Source organism: Pseudonaja textilis, chromosome 2 (assembly GCF_049901715.1).
Source record: "Pseudonaja textilis isolate UNSWEBS1 chromosome 2, rPseTex1.2, whole genome shotgun sequence".
Lineage (NCBI taxonomy): Eukaryota > Metazoa > Chordata > Lepidosauria > Squamata > Elapidae > Pseudonaja > Pseudonaja textilis.
This window is the reverse complement of record NC_141991.1, coordinates 81,285,402-81,302,923: the sequence shown is the minus strand read 5'-3', so window position 1 is coordinate 81,302,923 and position 17,522 is coordinate 81,285,402. Positions and strand designations below refer to the sequence as shown.

Below are 17,522 nucleotides of genomic sequence, written 5' to 3'. Positions count from 1 at the left end.
GTCATAAGTTGAGGACTAGCTATATTAACAAACATCTTAAGCTGTCCTAGGAAGTTAAGCAAGTCCCTATTCCTCCCCGATCGATATTTTTAAGCGTGGGACATTTGAGGTTTGCCTTGCAGTTGCTCATAGTCCAAATATGTCCTTTTTAGCCTATATTGGTCTACAAATTTTTAAAGAAAAGGAAAGTTGAAAGCTACAGTATAGGCGATACTTTGGATTAATACACAGTCCTTGCCAATGAAATATTAGAAATAGCCTTGGCTTTGTCTGGTATTTGGTCCCTGTTTTGCTCTATGTGAACCTCTAATCCAGGGATGTCAAACTCAAGGCCCAGGGCCTGAATCTGGCCTGTGGGGTACTTAAGATCTGGTCCTCAGGGCCACCCTGGAAACAGCGAAGGACAGGCCTGCAGTGCCTCTGCCAGCGAAAACAGGCTCCCAAGCTCTGTTTTCAGCTGCCACAGCCTCCTGCAATCCTCTGCCAGTGAAAGCAGAACTCGGGAGGGTTCCCAAGCTCCATTTTCACTGGCCAAGGGTTGCAGGAGGCCCTGGAAGCTGACAAGGGAACTCGGGAGCCTGTTTTCGCTGACAGAGCACTCAGGCCACCACAGACCCCTCCGACAGGAGTGACGTTGAGCTGGCCATGCCCACCCTGGCCCCCTGAGGTCAAACACAACCCTGATGCTGCCCTCCATGAAATCGAGTTTGACACCCCGGCTCTAATCGATATGAGGGGCAGGTTGTAATGGCGGGCAAGCATTGATACTTTCCTCTGGCCCCTGAATATCATTATTTCCCATCTCACTGTTCGGTCCAGCTTCTGAGGTCCCACCTTCATTGTACAAGTATTTGAATCCATCATAGAATTCATCACTCCGCAGGTCATCCACATAAGCCTTGCCTCTGAGGAGTGAGTTTTGCATGTTAAACTGCACTTCTTTCTTCCCCATGGAATAATAGCAGGGCAGTCCTTCAGCCAGGTGAGTTTGGATGTTTTGATTTGCAGGGTTGAAAATGTAGACAGCGTTGGGGAGCTGGAAGCCCAGGATCTGCTGATCCACCAGTTCTTTGCAGTGGATGAATTTGGTGCTATCGATCTGCCACGTAATACAAATATGTGATAAAACCATTTTCTTCTCCTTTCCTTAATTTTTAACTGCTATCAGTAATTTATTTTTAAAAGTCTCTCCATTTAATTCCAGTAATTCCAGCAAGTTTGGTCTATAAAACCAGTCAAGTCTATCCTTGGACTCAGCGTCAACAAATGGAAAATCTGGATATGCTTTGGCCAAGTTCACACTTAACGTGAAACTTTTATGTCTTTTCATGTTAGAATTTCTTTTTAATGTTGTAAATGTACTTATAAATCACAATTAGGGTGACTGCTCTGCTTTAAAACTGCTTCTCCCTCAAGATAAACGATGTGAAATGAGTTATGAACCAATAGAAGTATTACACGGCAAATGTGGTTTATTTTTTTAGCTACAGACTCCTATCTTTGCATAGCATGGCAAGAAATGCTGCGTCTATCTTTTGTTTTCAAATCATCATGCAAATGCTCTATGATGGAACAATGCAGACAAGAAAGCAAAGCCTTATCCATTATCCTTGGGCATCTGAGCTGCAAATGTAGCTGCGCAACAATGGGAAAATCACAGGTTCCCAATTGTGGCTCTGTTTCATGAGAACTTTAATGCATCAATGAACCCCTAAAATTCTGGGAGTTAATAAGAGATGCATTATCATTTTTTTCAGTACTCAATGGTACCTTGGTATTAAGCAAGGTGGCATGATGGCTTAGCAATTAAAGACGCTGAGCTTGTCAGGTGGAAAGCTGACAGCCCAGATTCGAGAGTTGAGTGTCGCACAACAAGGTGAGTTCCCGTTCCTACCTAGCTCTTGTCCATCTAGCAGTTCGAAAGCATGCAAATCCAAGTAGATAAATAGGTACCACTTCGCTGGGAACATACCACAGCATTCTGCGTGAGCCTTTGGCATATAGTCATGCTGGCCACATGACCACAGAAAATGGCTTTGGACAAGGCTGGCTTCCTTGGCCAAGAAACGAAAATGAGCATTGTGCCCTAGAGTTGGACACAACTAGACAGGGAAACCTTTACCTTATTTAACAAGTACTAAACCACTCAAGTGGACAGGGACATGGGAGAATAATAGAAGGGTTTCATTTCTGTCTTTAATGCACCCAGCAAAGCGAAGTTCTCTATTAAAACTATAAGGTTTCATAGCAGTGAGTTCATAGTTATCGCTATGAATTATATTATTGACTAATATCCAAACTGACCACCCTGAAATTTCCTAAGACCTTGGGCACTATTATTGTTATTATTACTACTTGTTGCAGTGCTTTTGTTTTGTGGTTTGAATCCTGCTTTCCAGAATCACAACTGCAAGATGGGTGGCTATACAAATTGATGTAATAAAGAAATTAAAAAATCCGATTCCTGGGTTCACCAAGCCACCTATTACATGGCTGTGGGAAATGTGAACAGTTTATAAAGCTAGGTAAAGCAGCTTTATAGCAGCAGGCTAAAGACAGTGGTGCTAACAAATTCTCAGCTGCCAGAGCAAAGGCAATGCTCTGGTTGAGGTAAGAACATCTGGAATACCTGAAAATATGAACTATGCATGATCTCATGGTTCCATATAACCCACTAATGATTTTAATTCATCAGAACCTTAAATCCCATTAAACTAACGCTGGTCTTTTGCATTGGACAGAAACAGCATCCTAACAACTACTTGCAAGCACTCCTGAAAAATACATGGTTTTAAAATGTGCAATGTTTTCAAACGAACTTGTCACCTTGCTTGTTTGCTTTTTGAAACGTGGTGTTGGTCTCTGATTTAAGCTGCAGGGGCCAACCTGACTCCTACCTGTGCTTTTTTTAGCAGATCGGTAATTACAGGAAACCAATCAGGAGTCAGCTTCTCCAACTCTAAGGTGATGATCACCAAGGCCAGTGTGGAACCCTTAAACTGCAACACTTGGTGGCAGGCCATACAGTGCTGTAGCTGTTTGGTCAAGAACGCAGCATGGCGGGAAGGATTCCTCTGAGGTAGCCTAGTTAGTAATTGGGGCCACTTGGACATCACCATGGCATGGAACTGGAGAGAAGAGAAACAATCAGCATATTATATCATTCATATATATATATATAAATATAGATATACATATATGAATAAATGAACTTTGTACGTTTTCCTATGTCATTGACCAGAAGTGCAAACTAATTCTTACTAATGGCAGGAACCTCTAAAATCTATTATAATGGTTGGTCGCACAGTCAACCAGATATTTAAACTGGGATTATGATGTTCCATTGTTATAATTTTTGTGTCGTATTTGCCAAATATTGAGATGTTTAAGCTTACACTGAATGTAACTAATTCTGAATTCATTGCATTGTCGCAATTGGAAATTCAGAAAGTCCAAATTCTCCTTTATTTGTATAAATAAGTAAATAAGTAAATATTCAAGCCAGCACAAAGAAATAAATGAGAGTGATAAAAATCACTCATACAGGAATATAAAATTAACATCCTGGTTGGTTGAAACAGGAGATTTATCCAAAATTTTCCAGGATGGGAGGGAAAAACCCTACTTGTTCATGGTGAAGGAGGAGCATTAAGACACTATTGTATCACTTGCTTTTTTTGCCTTACTATAGCACATAGTAATTTCTTAAAAAGAAGTTTTCTTTCTATAAATGTTTAGCAGTTAAGATATATGACTTAAGTGCCAGGTCAGAATGATCTATTTTAACTAAAATGAGGGTCAAGTGCATTTATGCAGGGTGAGAAAAAAAAAAAGCTGATATGAGATGACCTATTTGTGAAATGTAGCAAAAATTTTGAAAGTTTTTTACATACAGTATTAAGATTCAGATAGTTAGAAATATTTTTGCATCATGCAAAAGAAAAAGAAAAAAAGACCTCTAGCGGACAGTATGAGTATCTCTTTTAAACATCCATTTCAGTTGTCCTTTCAAAATGGGAATTTACATTCGTAAATCAGCTTAAGTGTTTGGAATAAGTAGAATGTTCAAATGGAAATTCAGTATCTTTGTGGTAAAAAATACACTTTGAAATATTTGCAGTTAACTGCGAAGGTATAATTTGTGAGGCTAACTAGAAAGGGATATATGTTTACTAATGTTTTTTAAAAATCAGCTTAGTCTTTTAACCATCAAAAGGTTTAACGCTTACAATGTTTAAGAAATCCATTGATGTTGCTGTGTAAAGATCCCAATGAAGTTTATCAAGTATGATTCTTTCCATTCTCAAAATCTCAGCTGGAGAACATTTGCAATCACTCTGCTCTGCCAGCTTCTTTACTGATGGTATTATCTGTTCAAAAGCAAATGGAAACATAATAAAAGAAGCTCAGTTCTTATGAAGTATTGTGTAATGGTGATGTATGTACAATTCTCTAAAAGATGAAGAGTCGCTTTCTGGACTGTCCGTGTAATAAAATGAATAACACCTAAAGCAATTCTTCTGTGAAATCAAAACATCCAGGATGCTCAACTGTGTGTTACAAGACAATATTCTCATACATTTTAATAAAAATTAATTCATCCATACCAGTTCTTGATGTATGTGACTAAATCCACTTAAGTAACCTATACTGTGAAATGTAAAAAGTAGCCTCAGCTGTGTAATTGTAATCGGTATTTGAAGCTTTGGCACATAATTCAAAGTTTTGTGTTTTCCAAGCCACCAGTATTTGCTTAGAAATTGACCTACTCAACACCAATAGATACAATCTATACAAGCACAAACATACAATGGAGCCAATTTGGTGCAATGAGTAAGGCACCAGATTCAAAACCATGAGTTTCAGTTCTGCCTTAGGCACAAAGCCAGCTGGATAACCTTGGGCCAATCACTTTCTTTCAATCCTAGGAAGGAGGCAATGGCCAACTATTCTGACCCCCCCCCCCCCAAATAAATAAATAAATAAATAAATAAATTGGGAATTGACTTTTCCAGGCAGTCTCTGAGACTTGGACATGAGTAAGTGGAATGAAAAAAAATAATCTTATTGGCTTCTCTATTCCAATTTATACAAACACAATCTATACAATTATACAGTATAATAGCAATAGCACTTAGACTTGTATACCGCTTCACAGTGCTCCACAGCTCTCTCTAAATGGCTTACAGAGTCAGCATATTGCCCCCAACAATCCTGGTCCTCATTTTACTGACCCCGGCAAGATGGAAGGCTCAGACAACCTTCAACTGGTCGGGCTTGAACTCCTAGAGCAGGGGTCTCCAACCTTGGCAACTTTAAGCCTGGAGGACTTCAACTCCCAGAATTCCGCACCCAGCTGGGGAATTCTGGGAGTTGAAGTCCTCCAGGCTTAAAGTTGCCAAGGTTGGAGACACCTATCCTAGAGTGAACTCTGGCAATACTGCATTCTAACCACTGTGCCATCATGGTTTTAAACAGCTACACTTTAAAACTGACAATTTGAATAGTGTACATTTCTGATTTTTTTTCTCGGAAGGGTTTACTAGAAACTATCACCTCATTCAACCAACTAGAATCTGACAGGAGCCAGCCCCCATCACCAAAATCATGAATGAGGCATTGTAAGTCACAACCTTAAAGTTGTATTGGGAAAGACTAAGAAGACTGGTGAATGGGCCATTCCTTCAGGCCCATTTAATAATATCTTGTGCATTACTCAACACAGCCCAAATCTTTGCTTATTTCAAAAGATGCCTACCTCATCTTCTTCATTGATTTTTGCTGCTAGAAGGAGACAAGCTATTGCAATGCAACGGAGATGTTTCAACTGTGCCTAAAACAGAGAGATAAAGAATAAAAGACTGCTCTGTGCAAGTTGCTGAAAACGCACACATTGTATATATTACCTATACCTGAACATCAAGTAAGAAATCATCTAGAATGTATTTTATTTATTATTGAATTTATGCCACACCGTTCTGTCTTTTCAATCGCTCAAGACAGTTGACAGCAATAAAAATGATAGTGGGTAAGATGTAACATGAATAATATAAATAAAACTAAGGCCCTTTCTTGCACGCCTAATAACCAAGTACCTAACATGGTGGTCATTTTCAGAAGTACTTCTGCTGCTGATTCGTGGATCCAGGCAGATTTATCATGGAAGGAACCATCTTGTCAAGGAATCAGCCCCTCTACTATTCACCTCTTCAAAGGGTCTTAAATTATTCCTGGTGGGCAATTGGCAGCTAAAACAGATATTTTAGTCCAGCATCATGTGGTCCTTGTCCCTGCTAGTAGCTCACCCACTGCATTTTGCCCCAGTTGCAATTCCAGGCTCTTTTCAAGGGTAAGTCTGCATAAATCATGTTGCCTACTTGAGATGGACTGTAATCAAGGTTATGGATCACTGTTTATGAACCTAGCTGGCTCAGAAAAGTTGTGGTTGTACAAACATACTTCTTGTTGCAGCTACTACCTATAAATCCAGTGATCGCTGGACGAAAAGGAATTCCTACAACAATGTGTGAATTTCTGGGGGAGTTTCAGGACAAACTTCCCTTTAATCCAGCATTTTTTTTTCTTGTCAACAGCACTTCCATATAACACTGTAACTTCTTTTTCATGCTTTTTTACAAATCGCAATATCAACAGTGAAATAATCCTAGGTCATGGTGAAGGTTAGTATCATGGTGAAGGACCAGCTAGATCCAGGATCAAGTCTGATCTCGGCCATGGAACCCCATTGGTTGATTTTGACCCAGTCATTCTCTCTGTCCAAGCAAACTTACTGGTTTTGCTTTTAGAGGAGTAAAATATGAAACCCCATGAAAAAGCTGGTTTGAGTTCCTGGAAGGAAGTAGGGATATAAAATCTTAATAAATACCTACAGTACATAGGTACATAAATGATTACGTAATAAGCCTGCCATTATTTCCACACTTGGAATAAGCCTCAATGAACTTTTTACTAAGAAGACATGCCTAGGATTGAAGATGATTTAATCACCTGACATTATATGTGTGATGAGAGCTCCTTTGCATGTCTCACTTTTGATAGAAACAACTAGGAGGAGAATCCAGAGGTCCTTACCTTTACTGATGCCAGCAACCGGTTCAGAAAACTGACCGCCAAGGAAAACGTTTGAACGCAAAACCGAAAGAGTGAGCTTAATTTTCCAATCCACAAAACGGTTCTGTCATAAGAGAGTGGAGAAATATCGGTGCCCTAAAGAGAAAAACTGAATTAAAAACAAGCAGTACAGGTAGTCCTCAACGTATGACCACAATTGAGCCCAAAATTTATGTGGTTAAGTGAGACATTGGTCAAGCGGGTTTGCTCCCCTTTATAACTTTTCCTGCCACATTTGTTCGATTAAATTAGTAGCATGGTTGTTAAGTGAATCGGGCTTCCCGCTTCACTTTCCTTGCCAGAAGTTGTGAAAGAGGTTCACATGACACTGCAACTGTCATAAATGCGAGCCAGCTGTCAAGCATCCAAATGTAAATCACGTATCCATGGGGCTGCTGCAGCAGCCATAAGTGTGAAAAATGGTCATGTCGCTTTTTTCAGTGCCATTGTAGCTTTGAAAGGTCACTAAATGAACCATTGTAAGTCAAGGACTACCTGTATAATCATTTGGAATCTCTCTGAGTCCATTGATCATAATAGGGAGTGCCTGATAAAAATTGGGCATGTGCATTTTAAGATACCTGAGATGTTTCTCTACCTCACCATAATCAGGATAGGATAATACCCATCTTTGGAGGTTTAGATGCAGATCCTTTCCCCAGAAAAGTACAATTGCATTCATAGGTGTTGTCAAGGAAAGCAAGAACAGAGTATAATGTTTTCATTTATTTAATTTAAAACACGTATATACCTGCCCATCTTGTGTTGAACTCTGGTGACTCCCAATCAACAATTAAAACAATGTCAGTAAAGACAATGTCACATAACTCTATTAAAACATTAGAAACCTGGCACCATAGTTAAACCTCCTATATCCTAATTAAATCCTTTCAGATACTGCACCGTATCCCAACACTTGGGGGGAAAGACTGACTTTAAGTGCTTTGCAGAAGACTAGGAAGGCAGGGCAGGATCATAAAGGGATGCGGTGGCTCAGTGACTAAGACGCTGAGCTTGTCGATCAGAAAAGTCAGCAGTTTGGCGGTTTGAATCCCTAGCACTGCGTAATGGAGTGAGCTCCCGTTACTTGTCCCAGCTTCTGCCAATCTAGCAGTTCGAAAGCATGTAAAAATGCAAGTAGAAAAATAGAGACCACTTTGGTGGGAAGGTAACAGTGTTCGGTGCACCTTTGGCATTTAGTAATGACAGCCATCTGACCACGGAGACTCTTCGGACAGCGCTGGCTCTTTGGCTTTGTAACGGAGATGAGCACTGCCCCCTAGAGTCAGGAATGACTAGCACATATATGCGAGGGGAACCTTTTCCTTTAGGAGGGGGGAGTTGAACTTCAAGGGGATGGCAATTTCAAGGGGTAGGGGTTGATACCCTTCCTAGATCTCATGGGATGGCAATGTTTAAGGGAAGGAACTGGGACTAATGATCTGGTAGAACAGGTAGCTGTCCTTAGGAAGAGATGGCCCAGCAGATAACCTGACCCTAATGGGTCATGTAGTGCTTTAAAGTAATTACCAGCATCTTGAATTGCACCTGGAAGTAAACTAGGCACCAGTTCCTGCAGTGGAATGGTACATAGGTAAAGCTAGAAAACTAACCCACCACATTCTGGATCAGTTGTAGCTTCTAGGTGGCATTCAAGGACAGGTTCACTCTAGAATGCAATTTATTGTAATGATAGCAAGCATACACAAGCTGTTGCACACCACTGTGAACAAACATTGCATGTGGGAAAAAATGTGACCACCAATCTAGGTTTGGGGGATTACGAGGGCAATTCTAATCTCATGTGGCTCTCAAACTTCATTCAGTACAGATCACCTTTTCACATATGAGAACATACCTTCAATGTGAAGTTCTGGAAGACTGGAACCTTCCAGATCTTTGCTTCTCTTGCTAGAGCATACTCCAACACCAAAGCAAGATTCTGGCTCTCTGAAGGCCCAATGCACTTCATAGTAGTTAATCGATGGGTCTATTTTGGGCAGCAAGAACTATTATCTGGAAATTCAAAACAACTGTAAGACAGCCAGTGATTATTTTACTCTTAAAATAGCATTGTACACATAAATGAGTTGGATTGTAGACTATTATCAGTGGACAGCTTCATACCAACAAGGAGACATAGTTTTCAAGAGGATGAAACACTATTTGCTGTACCTTACAGTGAGGTTAGGAAACCTCAGGAAATTGATGAACAGATAGGTGTAGCATCCTTCACTTTGGCTATGATGATCAAAGGTCTTGGAATTTGAACTGAACCAGCATTTGCACTTAGAGCTGAAGAAGTTTCTTGGATGAGAAGAGAAGTGTCTTCAAAGAAAAATCAGAAAGTCCAGTTGTCTCTTGAAAAAGCACCTTTGGGATTTGCACTTCTGCTTTATACAAACACCATAATGACTTGATGAGGGACCAATTTTACATAGGCAGCATGCCTGCTATGCTGTGGTGATATATGCCCACAGGTATTTTGTAATGTAAATTAAATATACAGGAATAAACCATTGTTTTGTCAATGAGATGAGGTTATAAATACATATCTCATGCTAATCATAAAGAATAAACTTTTTGGTTTTGTTTTCTCCTTGGTGAGATAAGAATGCCACATAAAACCCATTCATTTTTAGCTTCACTCCCCCGCCCCGCCCCCCATCTCTTATAAGTGAAAGATATTCAGGGAAAGCCAAGTGAATGTTCTGTGGTCTCCACAGAGAAGATGCCTTGTATCACTTCACACAGTAATGGGCATTTTCATGGGATAAGCTGTTCACACTCAGGAGTTTAATCATACATTGAATTACTTTCAGCACAGAATTTATCCACCAGCTGGGAAATAGCGATGAAGAGAGAAATGTTAGAAAGCTGTACCATATCAGTTTTTCTACATCAGTAACAAACACAAAACATTTGATTCTATTGGCAGCAATTATCCAAGTGAAGATAAGAGAAGTAACTTAACATTTTGCTTGCATTGCTTCAAGAATGTTAGTCCATATATATAAAAAAAATTTGTTTCTAGTGCTACACATATTAAAAGGAAAGAAAAAATGCTGCCTATTACAAAGATTTGTTGGCCAAAATCTAAAAGGCATGTTTTACAAGAGAAAGCACATTCTCCACTGGTTTAAATCACGAGTGAGTTTAACTTCCCAGAGTTATAATTCTTTTAACTACACTGCATGCTAAAGACTTGGTATAAAGGTACATTATTCAAGGGCTAAGAGTAGAATCTAAAGGAACACCTCCAATTTTATAAGCAGCAACCATTGTAAAATTGAACATAGTAATATTAGAGATATGCTGCATATCTCAGACCAAACTTGAACAATATTGGGAAAAGATTAGACCACAAGAGCAAATGTCCCTGGCATTTAAGTATTTGCAACCAAATCTTTATTAAACAATACCTAGACTGATGCACTGATAGTAACTCATAATGAGGTTTGACTGGTTTTGTGTTTGGGTTATGTAGAATATTGCAAAATCTCTGCCATTGTGTTTATGAACCATGGTTTTCATAGATCAACCAATGTTGATGTCTAGTGGTTTAATAAAGCTAACTGGTATCTCACCATATTCAATAAACAGAAAATTAAAAATACATAAATAAATGCATTTCAAGCCATGTCCATTAGATTTACTATTGAAGAGAAAGTTGTTTTCCTCCATTATAGTTTTAACTGTTTTCTTTGACGGAGAGATCCACAATTTCTTATATATTCCATTTATATATCAGATTTGTTCTCATCGTGTTTCCAAAGACATTAAAGGACATGTGCTGAAAATTATATACCATATAATAATTAAAAGAGCAAAAACATCCACAGTAAAAGTACAATTATTTTTCATCTATAGGGTGCATTGCAATGTTGTACATTTCCATCTTCCTTATCTAACATCTAGTAAATTCCTAAGCACAAATCTTTCTTTTCAGATTGAAGCGACAGCAGGAAAATAGGCAAGCAGCCTGGGAAAAAAACATGATGTTCCTAATGAAGTGCAAGGCCATTTCATTTGCACTCAGCTGCTTGTATTAAGTAATATAACAGCACACCATAAGCTATTAAGACACGGCTATTGGCTATTAGTTAAGGCTCTTATGTCACTCGTTGAATACAAGATGGAAAAATGTCAGCTAATCCACTGCTTACATTGCCAGCAATAGTTAATGGCTCCCTATGCTATATCAACAATTGATAAAGGGCAGCACATTGCCTTCATTTTGTTTTTCCACACCCTCTTCTTTTTTATAGGCAAAAAAACTGGTGCCTCCTTTTGGGAATCTCCTTGTCACTTGGTTATACAGGTAGTCTTCAACTTATGACCACAATTGAGTCCAAAATTCCTGTTGTTAAGCAAGACATTTGTTAAGTGAATTTTGTCCCATTTTACGACCTTTCTTGCCTCAGTTGTTAAGTGAATCACTTCACTTGGTAAGTTAGTAATCCTGTTGTTAAGTGAATCTGGCTTCCCCATTGATTTTGCTTGTCAGAAAGTCACAAAAGAGTCTTGGGATGTAGCAACGGTCATAAATATGACCCAGTTGCCAAGCATCTGAATTTTGATCACATGATCACAGGAATCCTGGCAAGGTCGTAACTGTGAATAAGTCACTTTTTCCAGCACTGTTGTAACTTTGAATGGTCCCTAAAGGAACAGTTGTAAGTCAAGGACTGCTTGTACCCTATATTCTAATGCCCACTATATTTCTGAAGGACCAGGTGAGTCTGTTTCTTTTAGAGAAATCCCACAAATGCCTATAGACCTCTACTGTTAACTATTTCTCTCTCCAAAAGGTTTGTAAATGTCTAGTTTCAAGAAGCCAACATTTATGCATGGTGTGATAGAGGCAGTAAAAACAAGTCAAGTGTGAAGAGGAAAGAAATGACCCCAGACTATAAGAATATGCAACGGATTTCAAATAGCCTTCCTTCCTTATCCAGTTTGCATGATGAATGCTGCGACCACCAGTTGAACACAGATGTATGCAGAATACATAATCAAGAATGGAGTTAGGAGATTCCCACACTGCTCACTCAGGCATAAGGGAGGCGATAAATCACTAAAGCAAACAAGGGTTTTGTGCCATAAATGCCTGGGGTGGCTCCATTAATCTTGACTTGCCAGAAGCTGAGCAAGGCAGTTTGGGACGTACCAGGTCTCAATCCATGCCAATGAGCAACAGTCCACTCATGCATTCCAATTGTGAACTGTGCGACCGTGGCAGTCACACGAGAGAGTTCATGTACCCCCACGTTACCTATCATACCAAGATCACAACTGTTTTCCTAATCTGGTATTCAACAAAGTGGCTGGGCTGGAAGATGATAGGAGTTGGAGAATAATATTTCTAGAATTTATCAATGAAGCCTGAGTGATAGACAGGATTGGGTTAGCCATGATACTTATCTATCTGCTGAGTCAACAGCTAAAAGCTGTTAAGTATGACTGTCCTAAATATGGAGGATGAGGTGCCTATTCATATTTGTTTTTTTTATCAGTCCATGGCAATATTTTGCCAAATGTGATAAGAAAAATGACTTTTGACGTTCCTTTCCTTTGAGGTAGGATGTGCCTTCCAGTCTGTGTTGACTTCTGGCAACTATCTGGATTAATCCCTGCAGTTTTCTTGCCAAGGTTTTTCGAGAGTGATTGCCATTACTTCTTTTCTTGGACTGAGTGACTGGCCCATAGTCACCTAATTGGCTTTTTGCTTAAGGCAGGAGTAGAACTTCTGGTCTTATCCTAGTGTCTTAAGCACTACAAATTGACTTTTCTTTTCCTACACTGCTCTGTTTTTCAGGGTTTGTATTGGCTGATTTGAGGTGGATTCTAAAATTCCTTTCCTTTGGGAGTGGGGTGTGCCTTCCAGTCAAACTTGACTCCAGGTAATATGTCCCAAGAATCATTTGTACATGACATGTCCTCATAATGTTGCTTTTGTCTTGTGACAAAAAAAACCAGGGTTGAAACATTTTGAAGCTGGCTTTAGTGGCTACAGTTTTACTCCTCCCTCTATCCCAACATAGTTTTTCATGGATGTGATGTAGCATGAGTTTTGCCAAACTGGGTGGGTTCTGCAGGTCTTATGGGGCAAAATAACTTGCCAGACTTAAATCTATTGCAATGAGTTTTGTTTTGGCTTACTCCTTTTGGGAAGGGTTTCTTTCCTCGTTTGGTCAATTAGAAAAGCCACTATGAATCTTCCTCATGAGTAGCACCTAGGCCAGGAAAAAATGATTGGTTGGGTTCAAAGTCCCTCCCCCGCCCCCCCAACTTAGTCCCTTACAGAAAGGCCTTTTCCCCATTAGTTCCCTAAAGTAGTTTTATTCTCTGGAAGGGATTAAGGGAGAAGAAAACTTCTAATGCCCTCAGGCATCTACTCCTATCTTGATGCAGCAACTTGCAATCCTAGCTACTTTTTTTATAGTTCAGAGGGCAAGGCAGGGCTTGCCAAGCTGACATTCAGGAGCCTGAATCCTCTTGATTCCAGGAACTTTACACCAACAGGTTCCAGTTCCTGAAAACATTGAAAATCTGTGGTTTTAACACAGGTTGATGATGTAGCCATTAACTCAGTTCCTATTTTACCACTTTCAGAGCCAGTTTGGTGTAGTGGTTAAGGCATCAGGCTAGAAACCAGCTGGATGTCCTTGGGCCAGTCATTTTCTCAGCCCTGGGAAGGAAGTAATGGCAAACATTACTTCCTTCTGAAAAACCTTGCCAAGAAAACTGCAGGGACTTGCCTGGGGAGTTGCCAGGAATCTACAGTACACAAATACACACTGAGAATAAGTTGAGTGGTTTAGGTGGGTTACTGGGAACATGTTCCCTTGTTTTAGCTGCTGACACTGCCTTCCTTACCTGGCCATTTTGGCTTGGGCTGGACACCTGGCTTCTACACGGGTATCTGCCCATGTCATTTTGGTAGATCTTATCTGGAAACCTTACAAATACAGGTTTAGCACCGTTTCTAAAACATGATTCCAACACTCTTTGAAAGAGCTAGGCCTGTGTTTAAAAGGCAAGTACTCTCTTAAGAGAATGCTAGTCAGATGCTGCACTAAACATCAGTTTAGCCTGGGAGAAGAAGCCAGCTTCCAACCCTCTTTTCTATTAACACGGGCATTTATTTTACTACCAGGAAGGTCAGGGGGAAGAAAAGGAAAATATTCTGCCAGATGCAGATTGCTTATTCTGTCATAGTGACTGTATTGACCATTTGAGCAGGAGTCCAATGGTCCTTGAGTCTGCTGTTCAAAACATCCCCCACACTCACCCAGCCTTGCCAGGCCGTAATTAAAGAGAGGCATTGGTGATGGTTTTTCCCCCCATCAGCAGCTCATGCCAGGGGAGGCGAAGATGGCACTACTTGTTGGCCACATTATTGATTGCTTTATTAACAAGTGTCAAAGAAGCACAATTTATGCAGGCTTATGCAGGCTGGGGGACTGTACCAAAAGACATCTGGTTGGGCCCTTTCCAAGGTTCTCTTAAACAGTAGCATTGTAATAGTTTCAATTTATTGTAACTTTTTTGTTGTTGTATGCAACACAGGGAACTGCTTAAGAGTGAGGGAATTACCCACACCCACACCCACACCCAACCAAAAACGTATCCAAAAATCTCCAGGCAAGTCAGCAAATCTAAATTTATTGAATGTGGAACCTTTGCATAATTTATTAGAGTCTTTTGCAGAGCAAACCTTAATAAATATTTTATGGCATCACAAATGTGAGAGTTGCAATTTGACTCATGTTTGGATTTGGGGGCGGGGTAATTTAGTAAACGGAAACTTCTCCGCAAAATAAAATGCAAGGTATTGATTGACAGTGGCGGCTGGGTACTGAATTAACCAAGTTAATTCTGGATGTACAGTACCTTACATCGAAGCCTACTCTCAGCAGACGGTTTGGGTTTGGTTAAACTAAGCTGGTTGGTTAATCAAGATTAACCCAACATGGCATGTTGTGCAAATGCAGCCGCTGGAACTTGATGCGTCCTGCCGAACTGTGCGTTGTGAGCTGAGTGCGGGGTTGTGCAAATGCAGCGGCTGGATCTTAATGTGCCCTGCCTGACTATGTGGTGTGAGCTGATGTCCGTAGTGAAGCCGTCCCCGCAAACCCAGCTACAACAACCGTGAGCGCGCTGGGAAGAAAACAACAGGAAACAAAACACGTGACTCGGGTCATATGAGTGGCTGGTACTTTAAAAAAAAAAAAAGGAAGGAAGGAAGACAAAAAAACAAACAAGAGAAGTCGCGTTTGCAAAGCTGAGAGAAATGGGTCAACTCCATCAAGGAGGTCCCTTCCAAGAACGAGAGGAGAGGAGCGCGCGGCAGGCGATCTGAAATCTCCCTCTCCCTCAGACGGGCTCTTACCTCTAACTGGCACGACCCGAGGAGACCCTCCGTATCTTTGCTATGGTCGCTGCTCTCATCCTGGGTGGCTCCGTCTCTCGGCAAAGGTTCGATCGGCGAAAAGGAGGAGCAGCGGCAGGGGCTTCGACTCCGGCGGCTGGGGAGGGCTTGAAGTCACTAGCCCCTTCTTTAAGTCCCGAAACTCCTGGCGGGGAGAGCCGATCCGCCGGCGCGTCCCCTCCTAAGCGTTGGCGCCGAAGAGCAGCGAGGCAGCTCCCCTGTTGACAAACCCCCAACCGCACAAGACGGGACGGTCCTTCTGTGAGGGCGGGCTTCAAGCCCGCTTCAGGAGGCTCCGGTTCCCTATTCGCACAGGCCACGCCTCCGTGGGACTCTGTACGGAGCTGCCAAGGGTGTGTGTGTGTGAGAGAGAGAGAGAGAGAGAGAGAAGAAAGTGAGAGAAAATGAGGGGAAAGGAAGAAATGGCCTTCTGTGGTCCAGGTCTCTCCTCCTCTTCCAGAGCTGAAGAAGGTTCTTGGGTGAGAAGCTAAAGGTCTTCAAAGAAAAAAAAAAACAGAAAATCCGGTGTCTTCTTGAAAAAGCACCTTTGGGACAACCTTAGTTGGACTTAAGCGTAGTACACAAAATTATCTGCTACAATGTCCTGCCAGTCAATGAATACTTCAGCTTCAACCGCAACAACACAAGAGCACACAACAGATACAAACTCAATGTTTATCTCTCCATACTTGATTGCAGAAAGTACGACTTCAGCAACAGAGTGGTCGATGCCTGGAATGCACTACCTGACTCTGTAGTTACATTCTCTACCCCCCCACTCCTTTAAACTTAAACTATCCACTACTGACCTCCCCCCATTCCTAAGAGGTCTGTAAGGGGCATGCATAAGTGCACCATCGTGCCTCCTGTCCCTGTCCTATTGGACCCATTTAATCGTTTTTCTGTATTCTTACTCATGTTTATACTTATACCTATTATTTTGTAAGCGATTGACAAATCGAATCAAATCAATAAATAAATAGATAGATAAAATAAATAAATCTGGGTGACTGAGAATCTCCATAGAGGAAAGGAAGAAAAATGTCCTCGAAACTTCCTGTTTCACCATCTCAGGTTGTTTCTGCTACAACAAGCCAAAGTGAAAGGGGAGATTTCAAACCAAATAAACAAGCAGTAATAATATCCCTGGAAGCCCTCAACACACAACGGTTTGTTTAATGACTGGTTGAAGTTACAACGCACTGAAAAAAAGGTGACTTATGACCAGAGGTAGTATTCAGCCACCTCAGGCATGCATAGAATCAGTAGGAAAAAAATTGGAAACCTACCACTGTGTCAGGGCTCTGACAATCCAAAAAGGGGTAGCTTCCCACTCATCCTTCTGAATTCACAGGTGTGTTCCTTGATGGGTCGCCCTCCCTGCTTTAGGTTGCTGAGCTCATCTTCCACATACAGGTCCTCCTCTGCCTCCTCAAATCTGGCCTCTAGCAGTCGTAGGAAGTCATCTACATCCTGCAATTGGGGGTCCCTACTCTTATGGAGGGTTGGTAGCCATCTTCTTGCTTCTCCCTCCAACCCCTCGGAAATGGCGTGCACCATGGCTCTAGGGGAGGGGTGGACGTGTCCATAGCATTCTATGTGGATCTCAGCTGAGTCAAGGAATAGAGCTAGCTGGTCTGGGTCCCCATCAAATTTCCCCCTGAACTGGGGCGGTTCGTTGACAATTTTTCACACTTACAACCATTAGAGCATCCATGTGGCCATGTGATCAAAATTTATGATGGCTGCAGTGTCCCTGGGGTAACGTCATCAGTTTTTGTGACCTTCTAACCAGCAAAATGAATGGGAAAGCCAGGTTCACTTAACAACCATGTTATTAATTTTACAACCTCAGTGATTCACTTAACAACTGTGGCAAGAAAGGTAGAATGGGCAAAACTAACTTAACAAATATCTAATTTAGCAACATAAATTTTGGGCTCGATTGCGGTGGTAA

The 17,522-nt window shown here is 41.0% G+C and overlaps 1 protein-coding gene across 5 annotated transcripts in view; it reads left to right on the top strand.

Moving 5' to 3' along the window:
* Positions 1-3,099, top strand: part of SEPTIN8 (septin 8) — a 76,967-nt gene extending 73,868 nt beyond the window's left edge. For all 5 annotated transcript variants that reach the window (XM_087924440.1, XM_087924438.1, XM_087924436.1 and 2 more), the window contains exon 10: positions 2,913-3,099. In XM_087924440.1, coding sequence (XP_087780566.1) covers positions 2,913-3,078 — 166 coding nt within the window. In that variant the 3' untranslated portion in view covers positions 3,079-3,099. The remainder of the gene's footprint in view (positions 1-2,912) is intronic.
* Positions 3,100-17,522: the final 14,423 nt, after the last annotated feature.